At 34.8% G+C, this 16,081-nt stretch overlaps 1 protein-coding gene across 12 annotated transcripts in view; it reads left to right on the top strand.

Moving 5' to 3' along the window:
* PPFIA2 (PTPRF interacting protein alpha 2) overlaps positions 1 to 16,081 on the top strand; it is a 486,729-nt gene that overhangs the window by 371,265 nt on the left and 99,383 nt on the right. For all 12 annotated transcript variants that reach the window (XM_044229065.1, XM_044229070.1, XM_044229067.1 and 9 more), the window contains 5 exons: positions 3,772 to 3,918; positions 4,926 to 5,060; positions 9,922 to 10,005; positions 10,253 to 10,384; positions 11,919 to 11,981. In XM_044229065.1, coding sequence (XP_044085000.1) covers positions 3,772 to 3,918; positions 4,926 to 5,060; positions 9,922 to 10,005; positions 10,253 to 10,384; positions 11,919 to 11,981 — 561 coding nt within the window. The remainder of the gene's footprint in view (positions 1 to 3,771; positions 3,919 to 4,925; positions 5,061 to 9,921; positions 10,006 to 10,252; positions 10,385 to 11,918; positions 11,982 to 16,081) is intronic.

The following is a 16,081-nucleotide window of genomic DNA, read 5'->3' on the forward strand; positions in this document are numbered from 1 at the left end:
TACAGTGTAGGATTTACTTCTACTGTCATTTTGAAAATCTAAGACAAGAAGTGATCAAGATTCTGAAAGCAGAAAACAAAATCTATAAAATCTATAAAACCAGGAGTGCCTGGGTGGCTCAGTGGGTTGAAGCCTCTGCCTTCAACTCAGGTCATGATCCCAGGGTCCTGGGATCGAGCCCCGCATCGGGCTCTCTGCTCGGCAGGGAGCCTGCTTCCTTTCCTCTCTCTCTGCTTGCCTCTCTGCCTGCTTGTGATCTCTGTCTGTTAAATAAATAATTAAAAAATAAATAAATAAAAAAAATCTATAAAACCTAGAGCACTAATAACAAGTAAACTTTGAGAGAGGGCAGAACACCTGTTCTAAACTGAAAACTAGAAGTTAATGATTTGTGCATGTGGTTATTTCCAGTTGATGGTGAGGGAAGACCGAGACATTGAAGGATATCCGTTTATGGGTTTCTGTTTCTTCTGGAAAAATGAAAGAAAATTTATCTGCTCTGTGTATGTGGCGGGAGGTGCTGGGCCCCAAAGGAGAGGACCAAAAGAACTGACTAGGAAGACTGATGAAAGAAATTTGGGTAGTAATACATGGAAGCCACCACCATCACATCAATTCTAGGCTCCTTATGCAAAGAAGCTCCTCAGATTATCAGGAAACCACAATGGGTCCATGAGGTTCACTTTTTTTTTTTTTTAATTTAAATTCCATTAGCCAACATATAGAACATCATTAGTTTCAGATGTAGAATTCAGTAATCCTCATTTGCGTATAACACCAAGTACTCATCAGTCAGTGCCCTCCTTAATGCCCATTACCCAGTTATCTCATCTCCCTACCCACCTCCCCTCCAACAAGCCTCAGTTTCTTTCCCATAGTTAAAAGAGTCTCTCATGATTTGTCTCCCTTTCTGATTTCTTCCCATTCCATTCCCCCCCTTCCTCTACATTCTGCTTATATTCCTCAAATGCATGAAACTATATGGTAATTGTCTTTCTTTGATTGACTTATTTCACTCAGCATAATACCCTCCAGTTCCATCCACTTAAATGTAAATGATAAGATTTCAACCTTTCCGATGGCTTAATAATATCCCATTGTACATATATACCACATCTTCTTTATCCATTCATCTGTCGATGGGCATCTGAGCTCTTAACATAGTTTGGCTATTGTGGACATTGCTGCTATAAACATTGGGGTACAGGTGCCCCTTCAGATCACTACATTTGTATCTTTGGGGATAAATACCGATTAGTCCAATCACTGGTCCATAGTACTCTACTTTTAGCTTCTTGAGGAACCTTCATACTGTTTTCCAGAGTGGCTGTAACAGTTTGCATTCCCACCAACAGTGTAGGAGGGTTCCCCTTTCTCCGCATCCTCACCAACATTTATTGTTTCCTGACTTGTTAATTTTATCCATTATGACAGGTGTGAGGTGTTACCTCATTGTGGTTTTGATTGTATTTCCCTGATGCCGAGTGATGTCAGAAATTTTTTCATGTGTTTGTTAGCCATTTGTATGTCTTCTTTGGAGAAATGTCTGTTTGTGTCTTCTGCCCATTTTGGAACTGGATTTTTTGTCGCTTGGGTGTTAAGTTTAATAAGTTTTTTATAGATTTTGGATGGATACTAGCCCTTTATCTGATACATCATTTGCAAGTATCTTCTCCATTTCTGTAGGTTGCCTTTTAGGTCTGTTAATTGTTTCCTTTGCAGTGCAAAACTTTTCATCTGGATGAAAACCCAGTATTTCATTTTTGTTTTTGTTTCCCTTGCCTTTGGAGACGTTTCTAGCAAGAGTTTGCTGTGGCCGAAATCAAAGACATTGCTGCTTATGTTCTCCTCTAGGATTTTGATGGGTTCCTGTCTTACATTTAGGTCTTAATCTCATCTATTTTGAGTTTATCTTTGTGTATGGTATAAGAAAATGGTCCAGTTTCATTCTTCTGCATGTGGCTGTCCAATGTTCCCAACATCATTTGTCGAAGAGACTATCTTTTTTCCATTGGATATTCTTTCCTACTTATCAAAGATTAGTTGACCATAGAGTTGAGGGTCCATTTCTGGGCTCTCTATTCTGTCCTTTGATCTATTGGTCTGTTTTTGTGCCAGTACCAGACTTTCTTGATGATTACAGTTTTGTAATAGAGCTTGAAACCTGGAATTGTGAGGCCACCAGCTTTGGCTTTCTTTTTCAACATTCCTCTGGCTATTTAGGGTCTTTTCTAGTTCCATACACATTTTAGGATTATTTGTTCCACCTCTGTGAAAAATATTGATGGTATTTTGATAAGGATTGCATTGAATATATAGATTCCTCTGGGTAGTGTAGACATTTTAACAACATTTATTCTTTCAATTCATGAGCATGGAATATTTTTTGCATCTTCCTCAATTTCTTTCATAAGCGTTCTGTAGTTTTTAGAGTACAGATCATTTATCTCTTTCATTAGGTTTATTCCTAGGTATCTTGTGTTTTCTGGTGCAACTGTAAATGGGATCAATTCCTTAATTTCTCTTTCTTCTTCTCATTTTCAGTGTATAGAAATGTCACTAATTTCTCTGCATTGATTTTATATCCTGCCACATTGCTGAATTCCTGTATGAGTTCTAGTAATTTTGAGGTGGTCTTTTGGGTTTTCCACATAAAGTATCATGTCACCTGTGAAGAGTGAGAGTTTGACTTCTTTGCCAATTTGTATGCTTTTTATTGTCTGATTGCTGAGGCTAGGACTTCCAGTACTATGTTGAACAAAAGTGATGAGAGTGGGCATCCCTGTCATGTTCCTGACCTTTGGGGAAAAGCTCTCAGTTTTTCCATGAGGCTCACTTCTTCAGCTGACCCTTCTTAATATCTTTTTTAAAAAGTAGGTTATCTGGAGGGGAGGTGGGTGAGGGGATAGGTGAGCTTGGTGGTGGGTATTAAGGAGGGCGCATATTGCATGGAGCCCTGGGTGTGGTGCATAAACAATGTATCTTGGAACACTGAAAAATTAAATTAAATTAAAAAAATTAAAAGGTTATGTACCTACTAATAAATTTTCATATAAGCTGTTAGAAAGATAAAATTTTATCCATATTATCTCTGAATTAGATAGTTTAAAAATTGTTTAGAATATCAGTAATGCCAAGATTTTCTCCATTTGCATTGGTAGTTGATTTTTCCCTAGAGTTTTGTGTTCACTGAGTTATTTAAATTCTTTTTTTTAATTAGAATATATATGCAAGGGAAACAGTTAAGGCTCAAAGTCAATTGGTTGATTCATTTGCAAATATGATTCAAATTTACTTTTTTTTGGACCTCTTTTTTTAACCATTGAGTTACTGTATTTATATCTGAAGATAAGAGTACTGATGATATTGGTTATCCTTAGTTGAAGATTGCTTTGCAGTGTGGAACAGTAGCCACCATTTCACCTTTATGGCTTACAACTCTACCCATAATAATACTTACCTCTACTGTATAATGAGCTAATTTACCTGTCACTGCTTTTCTAAGAATGTCAGTTCCACGGTAGGCAGTTTCTTGTACTCCACTGCGCTCTCAGAAAAGGAAACTTTTCGTTAACCCAGGATGTAAGGATTCTGACAGATAAATTGGGAAAATTCACAAGAAGTCTTGCATACCTTCCTTGCAAAGAAAGGAATGAATATTACTTCAGGAAAACAATAGCTTTTAAATCTTACTATTTTATATAAATAACAAGGCAATACATTAAACTCTCTGAAAATCTGATTTTAATTAATTTCTTATTTTAATTGTAGGCCATGGCACAGAAGGAAGATATGGAAGAAAGAATCACAACCCTTGAGAAGCGTTACCTCAGTGCTCAGAGAGAATCTACCTCCATACATGACATGAATGATAAACTAGAAAATGAGTTAGCAAATAAAGAAGCCATCCTACGGCAGGTTGAGTATCTCTACCTTGGTTTTGTTCTGGTCCATGTGTGTTCTAGTCATTCTTACAAAACATGGAGTAAATAAAATAAGGTATTTCTTGGCAATCAACCATTCTCTAACACTTAGAATAGAACTGACTAAACAGATGTAGTTTTCAGCATGTAATTTATATATTTGTCTTAATAATAATAAAAATAATGATTAACATTTACTTTGGATCTAGACATGAGCCAGAAAGTGCTAAACAGTTAACATGTATTATCTCACTTAAATATAACCATCACCTGTGAAGTAAGCACAATTATACTGAGGCACTAAGGTTCAGAGACATGAAAACTTTTCCAAGGTCACACATTTGGTAATTGCCGGAGTTATTACAGAGGCCTAAGTCTATTTGACTCTAAAGCAGGAGTGGACAAACGATGGCCCATGTGCCAAAACTATGGCTCTGTTTCACAAATAAGTTTTTGTTGAAGCAGCCATATTCATTTATTTCACCAATCTACGACTGTTTTTGTACTACAATAGTAGCTTTAAGTAGTTGAAACAGAGACTAAATAATACACAAAGCCTAAAATATTTATTTTCTAGTATTTTAGAGAAAAAAGTTTTGTCAAATCTATCTCTACAGACTGGACACTTAACCACTGTGCTGCATTCCCTTTCTCACACCGGTTAACACTATAATTTTCAGTATTATGCTATCATGGTATATCTGAAGTCTTAGTATTGAGTTATAATCCATCTGTCCAAGTTTGTGCTCACTAGTAACTTTTTTTCTTTTTGCTGCCATTGGTAAGAGCTTTTCTCTTTTTTAAAGTGCTGAATTTTATTGAGGAATGTGATTAAGCAATATATGAAAGTATGAATAGAGTCATCTCTTTGCACAGCAGGTGTGGTAGTAGTGGATGATTTTAAGTTACAAAATAATGGCTGAAACCCAAAGCCCCTGGTGGCTGGGATTTGTTATCCTCACAGTTTCTCTGTAAGTATCTCTTTTCCCATCCCTATTTCAGATGGAAGAGAAGAACAGACAATTACAAGAGCGTCTTGAGCTGGCTGAGCAAAAGTTGCAGCAGACTATGAGAAAAGCTGAGACCTTACCTGAAGTAGAGGCTGAACTGGCTCAGAGAATTGCAGCCCTGACTAAGGTACTGCACTAAGTCATTCAGTCAACCTAGATGTTCTTAGAGAACGAGACTTAGTCATAGAGTACTAGTACTTAGTTCTTAGAGTACTGGTAAGCCAAATGGAATCTATAGATTTTCTTTAGGTTTTATGAAATTCAAGTTAATTTAATCTACCATATTGGATTATTGGTTAGATTAAGTTATCCTATTATATATCTTATTTACGATGCCATGAATGATTTACATATGAATGTGATGATACCTCTGCCTATTTAAACAGTAGTAAATATAAAATATCACATCCTTGTAGTTGATTTTCCACAATAATATTTGTAAATTAGAATAATCACCAAATATAACAAATAATGATGATATTTAATATGTATGTAGATAGGCCATGATTATTTAATAGAATTAACAGAAATTGGTATTAAAAATGTAGGAAATACCATAAGCAGTTTATTGCATTCTGACTGCAGTATGAAAAATTTGTTAGAAATTAGAAGTTAGATTTATAGAAATCTAAATTCTGAAGTCAATAAAGGTGATTTTAATATAGTTTCTTCTGAACCAATTAAATTCAGTAATAATCTGAGTGGTATTTAAAATTATTTGCCATGTTATGGCTGTTAGAGTCTGCAATTTTCTGCATATTTTAGAATTTTGCAAGATTATAATGTTAAAATGACTATCCTAAACAGTCAAATGGAGATGGACATTGCTTCAGAGTGTATGTCTATATTGCTACAATGAAAGTTTAGATTTGCTCACTAAAAGCATGTTTGACTTTCAATATCAGTTCAAAAATAAACACACATATTAGAATTATTTATTTATTTGAGATAGAGAAAGAGCAGGGGTGAGGGGCAGAGGGAAAAGAAAGAGAATCCTAAGCAGGCTCCATGTTCAGTTTAGGACAGAGCCTGACGTGGGGCTTGAACTCAGGACCACGAGATCATGACCTGAGCCAAAACCAAGAGTTGGATGCTTAACCACCCGAGCCACCCAGGTGCTCCTGAAATGTATACACATTTTAGATATTTATGCAATCTTTGCTATGTGTTAAGTTTTCCATGCCACTGTAATAAATGGGTAAGATAGATGCGCGAACTGCAAGTTACAAACTCTGGCATTAGGGATTATCCAAAAAAAACTGATGCAGCAATATAAAAGCAGGCACACACATTTACTTTCCTGGAACAGTTGACTGATGCCTGTTGGTTAAAATAGGGTAATTAATCAGGTAGTGAAAAGGCAAACATTTGTAAAGTAGAGTAGGGTAAAAAGTATTGGAATAGTTGGTTGTCTACAGAGTTTTGGAATTACTAGCTGAATAAAACATTAGTATGATTAGGGTAATGTTACAATCTGGATCCTTAGATAGTCATAGACATACCATAAACCCTTCTGGCAATTTGAGAAATGTGTGATTTCTAAGTTGAAGATAAATTTATCATTTAATTTGGGAAATAGTCTCTAAATTATATGGAAATGTGCAAATATACTAGTAGTAGTCTATTTTTTTTGAAAGCAAATTTTAAATTACTCAAGTATGAATACACACACACACACACACACACACACACCCTGAGGCTTTTCATTTAAAGAAGATGAACTTACATAACGAGTTACTGAACTATTTTCAGAGGCTTGCGAGTGGCTAATAATAAAAGCAGTTTTTGTAAAATTTTAGTGTAAAATAATCATTGGTATTATCCAGAGAAAAATATAAGAATATATCACTAGTGTTAATCATCATAATTTTTTCTACTTTCTAATTTTTTGACACTAAAGTAAAAAGATTTCCTGCTTAGCTTAAAGCTAAGCTTTCCCCTCATATATTATGAGATATATCATATATTATGAATGACATTCTAAATAATGTTTCAGACATTTTATTTGGCCAATATATTTTTTTTCTGCTTTTATTGTTTGCTACCTATTCTTTTTTTTTTTTTTTTTCTCTTTGGTCCTCCTCTCTTTAACTGTTATTTCTTCTCCATTCTTAAATATATGCATGTTTTTCTCAAAACCATATCTATGTATAATTTCCTCTAAAACTTTAGCACATTTCAAATTTTCCTGTGTCACATTTAAGAGTAAAATCAAGATAAGCTCTATATCTGATCAAGAAGTACAGAAAATAGCAGATTGTTTTTGTATTTACATGACTTACTTAAACTTCAGTCTTCACAAAGCTAAAATGAACATAAATCAATAGTAGTTGAAAATTGATACCAGTTTTTGTATAGAAATGTTGTCTGAATTTATTCCTTGGTTGATACGATGTATCAAAATATACAAAATATGTGCATGTCTCTGTGTGTATAGATAGGTAGGTAAAGCCCATTTAAGGCTTAGAAAGTCAGAAGTATGGATTAATGGCTATGGATAAAGGTTATAATTTGGCTTTGACAAGTATATACAAAACTAACCAATAAAGACTTTGGGCTCCCAGGTTTTTTTATTTATGATGTTTACTTCTTTAATTAAAATGCATTTTCCCTCAGCAAGGACATAATTCATCTTGAATTCCATAAGGTATTTCATTCATTTTTAGTACCAATAAAAATATCAACAGTAACAACGTAATTTAAACTTGACAGAAATTGCGTTCAAACTCTGAAGTGAATTTTTGCAGTATTTGGTGTGTTTTCAGTAGTTAAGTTGGAAACTTTGGAAGAGACAGTTTTGGAAATGAAATGTTCATGCCTTGACTACCTTGAATCAGTCAACTGATTAATTTTTATACCACCAATTGCCTGTTAAAATGTACTTTTGAAAGATTACAGATACCTTAATGAATTTAGATTATTTAATTTCAACAACATTTTGCCCCATTTACTGTATTCTTATTTGAATTCTAGGTTTTAAGTGATATTAGAAAACTATTTTGTGACACTTGGGAACTATGGTAGCTTTCTCTGTTTCTTTCGCTTGGAAATTTGGGGAGAGAAATTGGTTATTTGTTATTTCTTCATTATTTTCCCATTTATGAAACAAGAATATCAAAAGGAAAATCTTACAAAATATAAAATGTTGAGTTGTAATTTGTATTAGTACACCAGTTAAATGTTAAATGTTTGTTTTGTAGATTAGTTGGAATTTGTTGCATAAAATATAAAATAGTACATATGCATATGAGCCAGTACATGAATAGGCTGCTATTTCTTTTCAGGTACTGCATGACATATTTATATATAGTCCTATATTTGCATAAAGTAAGTTTCACTGTTTTAGAATAAACTTATAAAATGTAATAGAATATGCTCTGGAGTTCAATCTTCTAGATCTGACATAGGATAATTTTGATGTTATAATTTCTTGAGTTGTAATTATGATTAAAATGTTGTTTTAACTTTACATGTAATCTGTGCATAACATACTAATACAATTCAGCTATCAGCAGTGTCACATGTGTTAACACTCTGTGTCTGTGGTAACCTGATAGTCACCTCCAAGACATGTAACTAACCCTGGCACTGGGCAAATATTAGCTCACACAGGCACCGTGCTGCCTGCTCACTTTAGGGCATTATTTTGTTTCCATAGCAACAGATCCACCCAGAAACAGTTTTGGAGTGGTTCCTAGTATCATTCAGGAGAGTTCGTAAATAAATTCTCCTGTCCTCACAGTGTATTGTCATCTTGATAATTTGAGGACTTTTAATCACTTTCATTTAAAGTCTCCAATTAAGACTATATCTGAGAACAGGTGTTAAGGTTCTAGACCTAGAGTCATACTGTGTGTTCAGAGACCGGAAGTCATTTTGTAAGCTTGTCACTGTTGCTGAGGAAACTCAATTCTGCTTGAACTGGAGAATACCCACAATAATGAATCCCCTGGCTTAGCTTTTTCTTGATTTCTACAGTGTTAGATTTGTAATAAATTTTCCAAATTTATTTCACCTGGGTCATTGCCGTAGCATACACCTCAACATTGAGATACATTGTTTCCATTATTCTTAAGTAATATGATAAACAAACCGAAATCCAAAACTTTTAACAATCTGTCAGAGACATATTCTAGTGTTTGGTCTCCCATAATTCCAATTTGTACATGACCCTTTCAGAGTTGCTTTATTTCGTTCTGTAATAGTCTTTCATTGCCAGCCATCACTAACCTTCCATACCTTAGGTTGGTAGCTTTTTATTTGGGCATATCATTGTTTTTCATTTATAACCATTGACTGCATCGTGTTCACCAGATATCAGTGTAGTTCTTTTCATATAAAATTCTGTCTATTAAAGTATTAAATTTGCTGTCACATTTTTCTTTTAAGCATTCTGTGCTATGTTCTGTTCAGTGTCAGTGTCTTTAGTTCTGATTTTTCAATTTTGTCCCTCTCCTTTTCCTTGACTTGTTAGTCTGATCCAACCTCTTCTACCTCATCTGATGATTATCAATATGTTATGGAAGCTAAACTACAAGAAATGATCTCCATACGTAGGAAGGTAGTCCTACTGGACTTTACTTTCTATTGCTAAATAGAATCCATCTAAGTTTTTCTTTTCATTTATAAAGATTATGTTACTTTTATTTATTGATAATCAACCATCTGTGCAGTTCAGTGCTTCCGGAGCTTAAGATTGGACAATGGCAGGTTTGTGTTCAAACCATGCACAGTCTGCATGTTACATTTGGCTGATTTCATTGCTCATAAATAAGTCCAATGTTTTGCTGATGCTTGGATGTAACAGGCCTTTGTAGCTGACACATTTCAAGCAATGCTGTTCAGCTGCCTGTTTAAAGAAAGTTTATTTTTTGAAAATTACATTTGCGGTTGGTAGTAGCTTGCTTTACATTTTATTTCAATTTATTTAGAAGAAAGGTGTTAATCAAATCTTACATATCAGGTACATTTTTCATATTTCTCAACAGGCTGAAGAGAGACATGGAAACATTGAAGAACGTATGAGACATCTAGAAGGTCAGCTTGAAGAGAAAAATCAAGAGCTTCAAAGAGTATGTATTTTAAGAACCACTCCCCTCAATCATTTTATGGGCATGTAAGAAATGAATGTCTTTCTTGATTATGGGTTCTATTTAAAATCTTATGAATATGCTGTCTGCACTTAAAAGGGAAGAAAAGTTTCTGCCAGTTTAATCACATCAGACATAAAATAAAATCAATTTTAAAGCTAGAAAAATATAAAATACCTTTGTAGATGATTTTCATGTCAAGTTTACTTATTTTTTTCTTGAATGTAAGGCTAGGCAAAGAGAGAAAATGAATGAGGAGCACAACAAAAGATTATCTGATACTGTGGACAGACTTCTGACTGAATCCAATGAACGCTTACAGCTGCATTTAAAGGAAAGAATGGCTGCTCTAGAAGAAAAGGTAAAATGTCAGAACAGTAGATTCGCATGAGGACTGAGCAGTGTTCTCACGACCCTGGCTGTTTTATACCCTGCTGCATTTATTGCATTGGTCAGATGTTCCATGTATTTTCCTTAAGTATATATGGTTTATTCTTAGAACTGAACAAGTAGTTTCTGTAAAAATATGTAAGATAAATTTTTCAATGAATAAAAAATTCTCTGTGGTATGTAAATCTTTATTACATGATCATATAGATAAATGCATTAAAATGTGTTTTGTGATGAAAATATTTTAGTTATCCTTCACCTGGGGTGCGTAAAAGAGTGATAAGACAAAAATTCAGTATTTTGGGGTATATGGGAATCCTTCTTGCATTGAACTTTTCAAATGTTTTATGTAACTAAGTCTACTACTAGTCTAAAAGCAAAATGTGAGTGAATTTATATTACTAGTAGAACTAATACTAATCCCAGGACAGGGATTAGGAATGCAATAATTTCAGCTGCATTGTTTAAAAAACGGGGCAGGGGGGCTTCTTTACAGTGTGCTATATCATTCACAATTTTATATGTCTCATTGATAGTTGGCAGCCACCAGACCAGTATGAGTTATGTGAGCTGGTTGCCAATTCGAGAATATTAACAAAGGTAGGGGCTAAAACACAAGTGGACAAATCATTTTGGAAATTTAGATTGAATGCCAGTCATTACTTACGCTAGACATTTTCCCCTGGTCTATACAAAATAGAAATTGTTAAAGTAGGCTGGTGAATATACCCATTACAAAGTGATAAGACAGGCCTTCTACTTATTCAGTTTCAAATACATGGCCACTTTGCCAATTGCCACACAGTTAGTTTAATTTTACTAAAATTAAATTAGAAAAGAATACATTACTTTAAATCATGCTTTATAGTAAATATATAAAGCTTTTATAACAGTAATAGGTTCATGACAAAATTTTTAAAAAATACCTATGATGCAACTTATTTTCACATGTCATGAGATGTGACAGTTTTGTAAATAGTTAAAATTTTATTTTTATTTCTTTAATAATTTAACTATTATTAGAAATTAATTTCTCTGTATTTGAAATAGAAGTCCAGAATTAAGCTTCCCAAAAATATGATCTGATAATTTTTTTTCTTCAGGTAATAAAGATGACTTCATCTGAATTCTTTATAATACCTTTGGCTAATATTATACTGTAACTCACCTTTTCTCATTTTAAGAGTAACCCTATTATTTCAAATTTTAAAAGAGTGAGAAGAAGAAAACGTAAATAGCCTAAAAGATAATATTTATTCCATTTGTCAGTCCGAGTGTTACAAAATAACATTTCCCATTTAAATTATGTATTTTTCTAAATGTTAAGGTATGTTTAAAGATTCTATTTAAATTTGGTTTCCACGGAAACCAAGAAATAGCTGCACCAAGGAAAGAATCAAAGAGAAGGAATCAAAGAAGATTCTTGAGCAATGAAACATTAATCTACATATTTAATTATTTTCTGTTCAGCTAATTAATTCTCTATTTTTTTTTCTTTTCTTTAGAATGTTCTAATTCAAGAATCAGAAACTTTCAGAAAGAATCTGGAAGAATCTTTACATGATAAGGTATAATGGAAACTTACATTTTATCCATTTTTCTATTTTACACTGATGAATGTTTTACGGCAAAATAAATTTGATAAGAAATAAATTTAGGATGTTATCTTTTTAAAAAAAATTAACTTTCATACATACATAAAAGTGTGCATATATAGAAAGAGCTTGGTGAATTTTTACAAACCAAACATGCTAAAAATCAACACTGTGGTAACCCCCCGCCTTATTAACGTACGATTACTACTTTTATCTTAAATGATAATCACTGCCTTGACTTCTAACAGAAAAAAAAATGCTTTTGATTTTTGTGCTTTATACAAGTAGAATAAAAATATATGCACTGATTTGTGTCTAGTTTGAGGTATCATTTTTGCAGAAATGTATAAAATATCTATTATGCATAATAAATTATGCTATGTATTTGCAAAGATGCTCTTAATTCCAAAGTAGCTGAAAAATGTAATTGTGGAGAAAGAACATACCTTTTACAAAACAGCAGGTTGCAGAGTAGCAGATTCCATAAATGAAACAGACAGTAAGAGCTACAGGTGGGAGAGATCACCATACATTGCTGCTATAAATAAGACTTCAGGAAGGTGTGAGTTGAAAAACCTTAAGGAATGGTAGGACTATGTTGCAACCCTTTAAAGTACAGTGCATGTGGCATGATTGTAGGTGTTTTGTGTAGGGAGGGGGTGAGTAGGGAGTTTGATTTCTTAAATAATAAGGGGCATAACAGGGGCGCCTGGGTGGCTCAGTGGGTTAAGCCGCTGCCTTCGGCTCAGGTCATGATCTCAGGGTCCTGGGATCGAGTCACGCATCAGGCTCTCTGCTCAGCAGGGAGCCTGCTTCCTCCTCTCTCTCTGCCTGCCTCTCTGCCTACTTGTGATCTCTGTCAAATAAATAAATAAAATTTAAAAAAAAAATAATGGGCATAACAGTTTGGCTAGAATCAGTTATTCTTATTGTATGATATATGGTAGAAGAGGCAGATAAGGGCTAAATTATGAAATGTTAAAAGCTGTAATGTTAATATATCTTTTCCTTTTTTATTAGCCTGTAAATTCCTGTTAGCAATTTTGTCTAATTTCATTTTGTTCTGTATAGGCATATAATATAATATAAAATCATTAATTTAAGAAGTAACCTATAATATGTGTTGAACAAAAGAGAAGGGAGAGAGAGAGGGAGCAAAGGAGGGAAGAGAAGGAGGGAGGAACAGCGGGAAAATCTGGCAATAGTATGGCATAGGGAGAGTATTGGAAAAGATGAGAGAATAAAATTTTTTTAAAAAGCAATTGTACATTTAGCCCCACTGGATGCTACATATTATGATGTCAATTTAAATCTACTGGTTGCCACAGTCAGAATATATACAATTTTCTGCAAGATAGATCTGCTATAGCAATACAGTATGGTGCCTAGAAGATAGCATCTAAGTCTTTCTGAAGCTGTTAAGAAAGTCTACACAGGGAAGATATTATTTCATCAGGCTCTTGAAGGCATATAGGATCTTACCAAATAGAGAAGGGTAGGGCAGAGGATAGAGCCTATGTAATAGCACAGAGAAAACAAAGATGGTTGATTTGCTGAATCACCAGAAGTTTGCTGTGACTGATATGTGTTTAAAGAACTAGGTTGTGACCAGATTGTGGATTTTGGACTTGATCCTGTTATGCAATGCTATGTTATCCAAAGCTCTGTGTGCTCCTGGCAAGATCCCCAGAACCCACTCCCCCACCACCTACCCAAGGCTTGTAGCTTCAACAATCTGCCTAAGCAACCAGCAGTACTAAACATTCCATGCTTTGCACCCTTGTTCATGCTAGTAACTAGAGGAAGCAAATCCCAGGTCATACCTCATTTCTGAAATATCATCCCATACAGTTAAATATATTTCCTAATCTAATTACATCTCCTGGAACTTCTCAAAATTCTACTCAATAGTTGATAACTGACGATCCATCATTAGCAAAATCTCTATATTCAACCTCTTCTTATTGTTTCTCTTCCTCTTGTTTATTTCTAAAATTTGAAATTCCTAGGACTTGTTTAGAATTTCTCTCCATGTTTGGTCCCCGAGTTCAGTCTCATCTGATCACCTCCTGGATCCTCTCTGTTGGTAGAGTTCATGTATTCAAGAGCCAACTCATTATCTTTATTTGGACACTTTGGCACCTCAGACATGACAAGTTGGTCCCTCCACCCCAAACACCAACACCACCAACCTAAACCATCACTAGCAGCCACCTTCTGAGTAAATCACAACTCTGCCTCTTACTCAGGCTAACCTTGGAGTCATTCTTGACCCCCTCCTTTATCTCTCACCCCACATTCAGTCTGACAGCAAATCCTGTTAGTTCCATCTTTAAAACACAACTGAAATCCAGCCATTCTCTCTAACATGATTATTGTCCAAGCCACAATTCTCTTGCCTATGTTTTTAGAACAGTAATAACTTAATTTTTCCCTCCCTCCCAGTCTTTTTTTTTTTTTTTAAGATTTTATTTATTTATTTGACAGGCAGAGATCACAAGTAGGCAGAGAGGTGGGCAGAGAGAGGAAGGGAAGCTGAGCCTGATGCAGGGCTCGATCCCAGGACCCGGGGATCATGACCTGAGCCGAGGGCAGAGCCTTTAACCCACTGAGCCACCCAGGCACCCCTCCTTCCCAGTCTTATTCAGTGATCCATTTCACTGCTCTTAGGATGATTATGTTACCTCTCCGCTCAAAAATTCTCTAGTCATTTCCTATTTCACTCAGAATAAAAACCAAAGACTTCAAAATGGTTGACAAGGCTTTCATGACTACCCTTCCCAAGCCACGCAACCACACTTTCCTAAATCTGTTTCTTGTCTTTCTCTTTAACCTGTCCATTTCAGCCACAGTGACCTCCTTGCCCACTCCTTCAACAAATATACTCCCCTCCCACTAAGGGGCATTTGTACCTTCTATGCCTTTTCCCAAGACTTTCCCATTTTTTTTAAACTCCCTTCCTTCCTTTAGGTCTTTGCTCAAATAACACTTTATTGGAGAACCTTATATGACCCTCTTATTTTCTTTTTCCTACCAACATCCTATAGACTCTATTTGTTCATTGTAATTTTTAGTAGATTATAAATTATATGAGGGCAAAAAATTTTTCATTTTGCTACTTTATCATACTGCCTAGCACAACAGAGGTGCTCTGTGCATATTTGTGGAAATAACAAACAAAGGAATTAGTAAATGCAATAAGAAACCATTGAATATTTTAGGCAGATAATTTATTTGATAAAATGTATTTTTTAAAATGATACAACTAGGGGAACCTAGGTGGTGCAGTCAGTTAAGCATTGGACTCTTGGTTTTAGCTCAGGTCATGATCTCAGGGTCCTGAGATTGGGCCCCTCATCACACTCCATACTCAGCTCACAGTCTGCTTGAGATTCTCTCTCCTTCTTCCTCTACCCCTCCTGCTAATGCTCTCTCTCTCTAAGATAAATATTTAAAAAAAAAAAATTTTTTTATGGGACGCCTGGGTGGCGCAGTTGGTTGGACGACTGCCTTCGGCTCAGGGCGTGATCCTGGAGTCCCGGGATCGAGTCCCACATCAGGCTCCCAGCTCCATGGGGAGTCTGCTTCGCTCTCTGACCTTCTCCTCGCTCATGCTCTCTCTCACACTCTCTCTCTCTCAAATAAATAAATAAAATCTTAAAAAAAAAAATTTTTTTTAAGTAAAATGAGACAACTAGGAGAAGAGTATGCAGGGAAGAGATTGAAGGCGCACTACCTCAGTGGAAGCTAGTGAAATAATGCAGGGAAAAAGTTTTAAAAAAATAATGTAAAGTAGAATGATGGTAGTAGGAATAAAAAGGGCACATGAGAGAAATATTGGGAAGGCCACACTGACAAAAATGTATCATGAGAAATGAAGTATGTGTCAACTAAAATGTCAAGCATTGGGTGCTGAGAAAAGAAAAAAAAAAAAAAAACAGCAATAGAAAATCCAGAAAGATACATTTAAACTTTTAGAACAATATAAAAGTTATAATCATGAAAACAAAATTAAATGCTTACAGAAGCATTTAATTAAGGATTATAAGACAACCCTTATCTTAAAAGACTGA

Source organism: Neovison vison, chromosome 12 (genome assembly GCF_020171115.1).
Source record: "Neovison vison isolate M4711 chromosome 12, ASM_NN_V1, whole genome shotgun sequence".
Classification (NCBI taxonomy): domain Eukaryota; kingdom Metazoa; phylum Chordata; class Mammalia; order Carnivora; family Mustelidae; genus Neogale; species Neogale vison.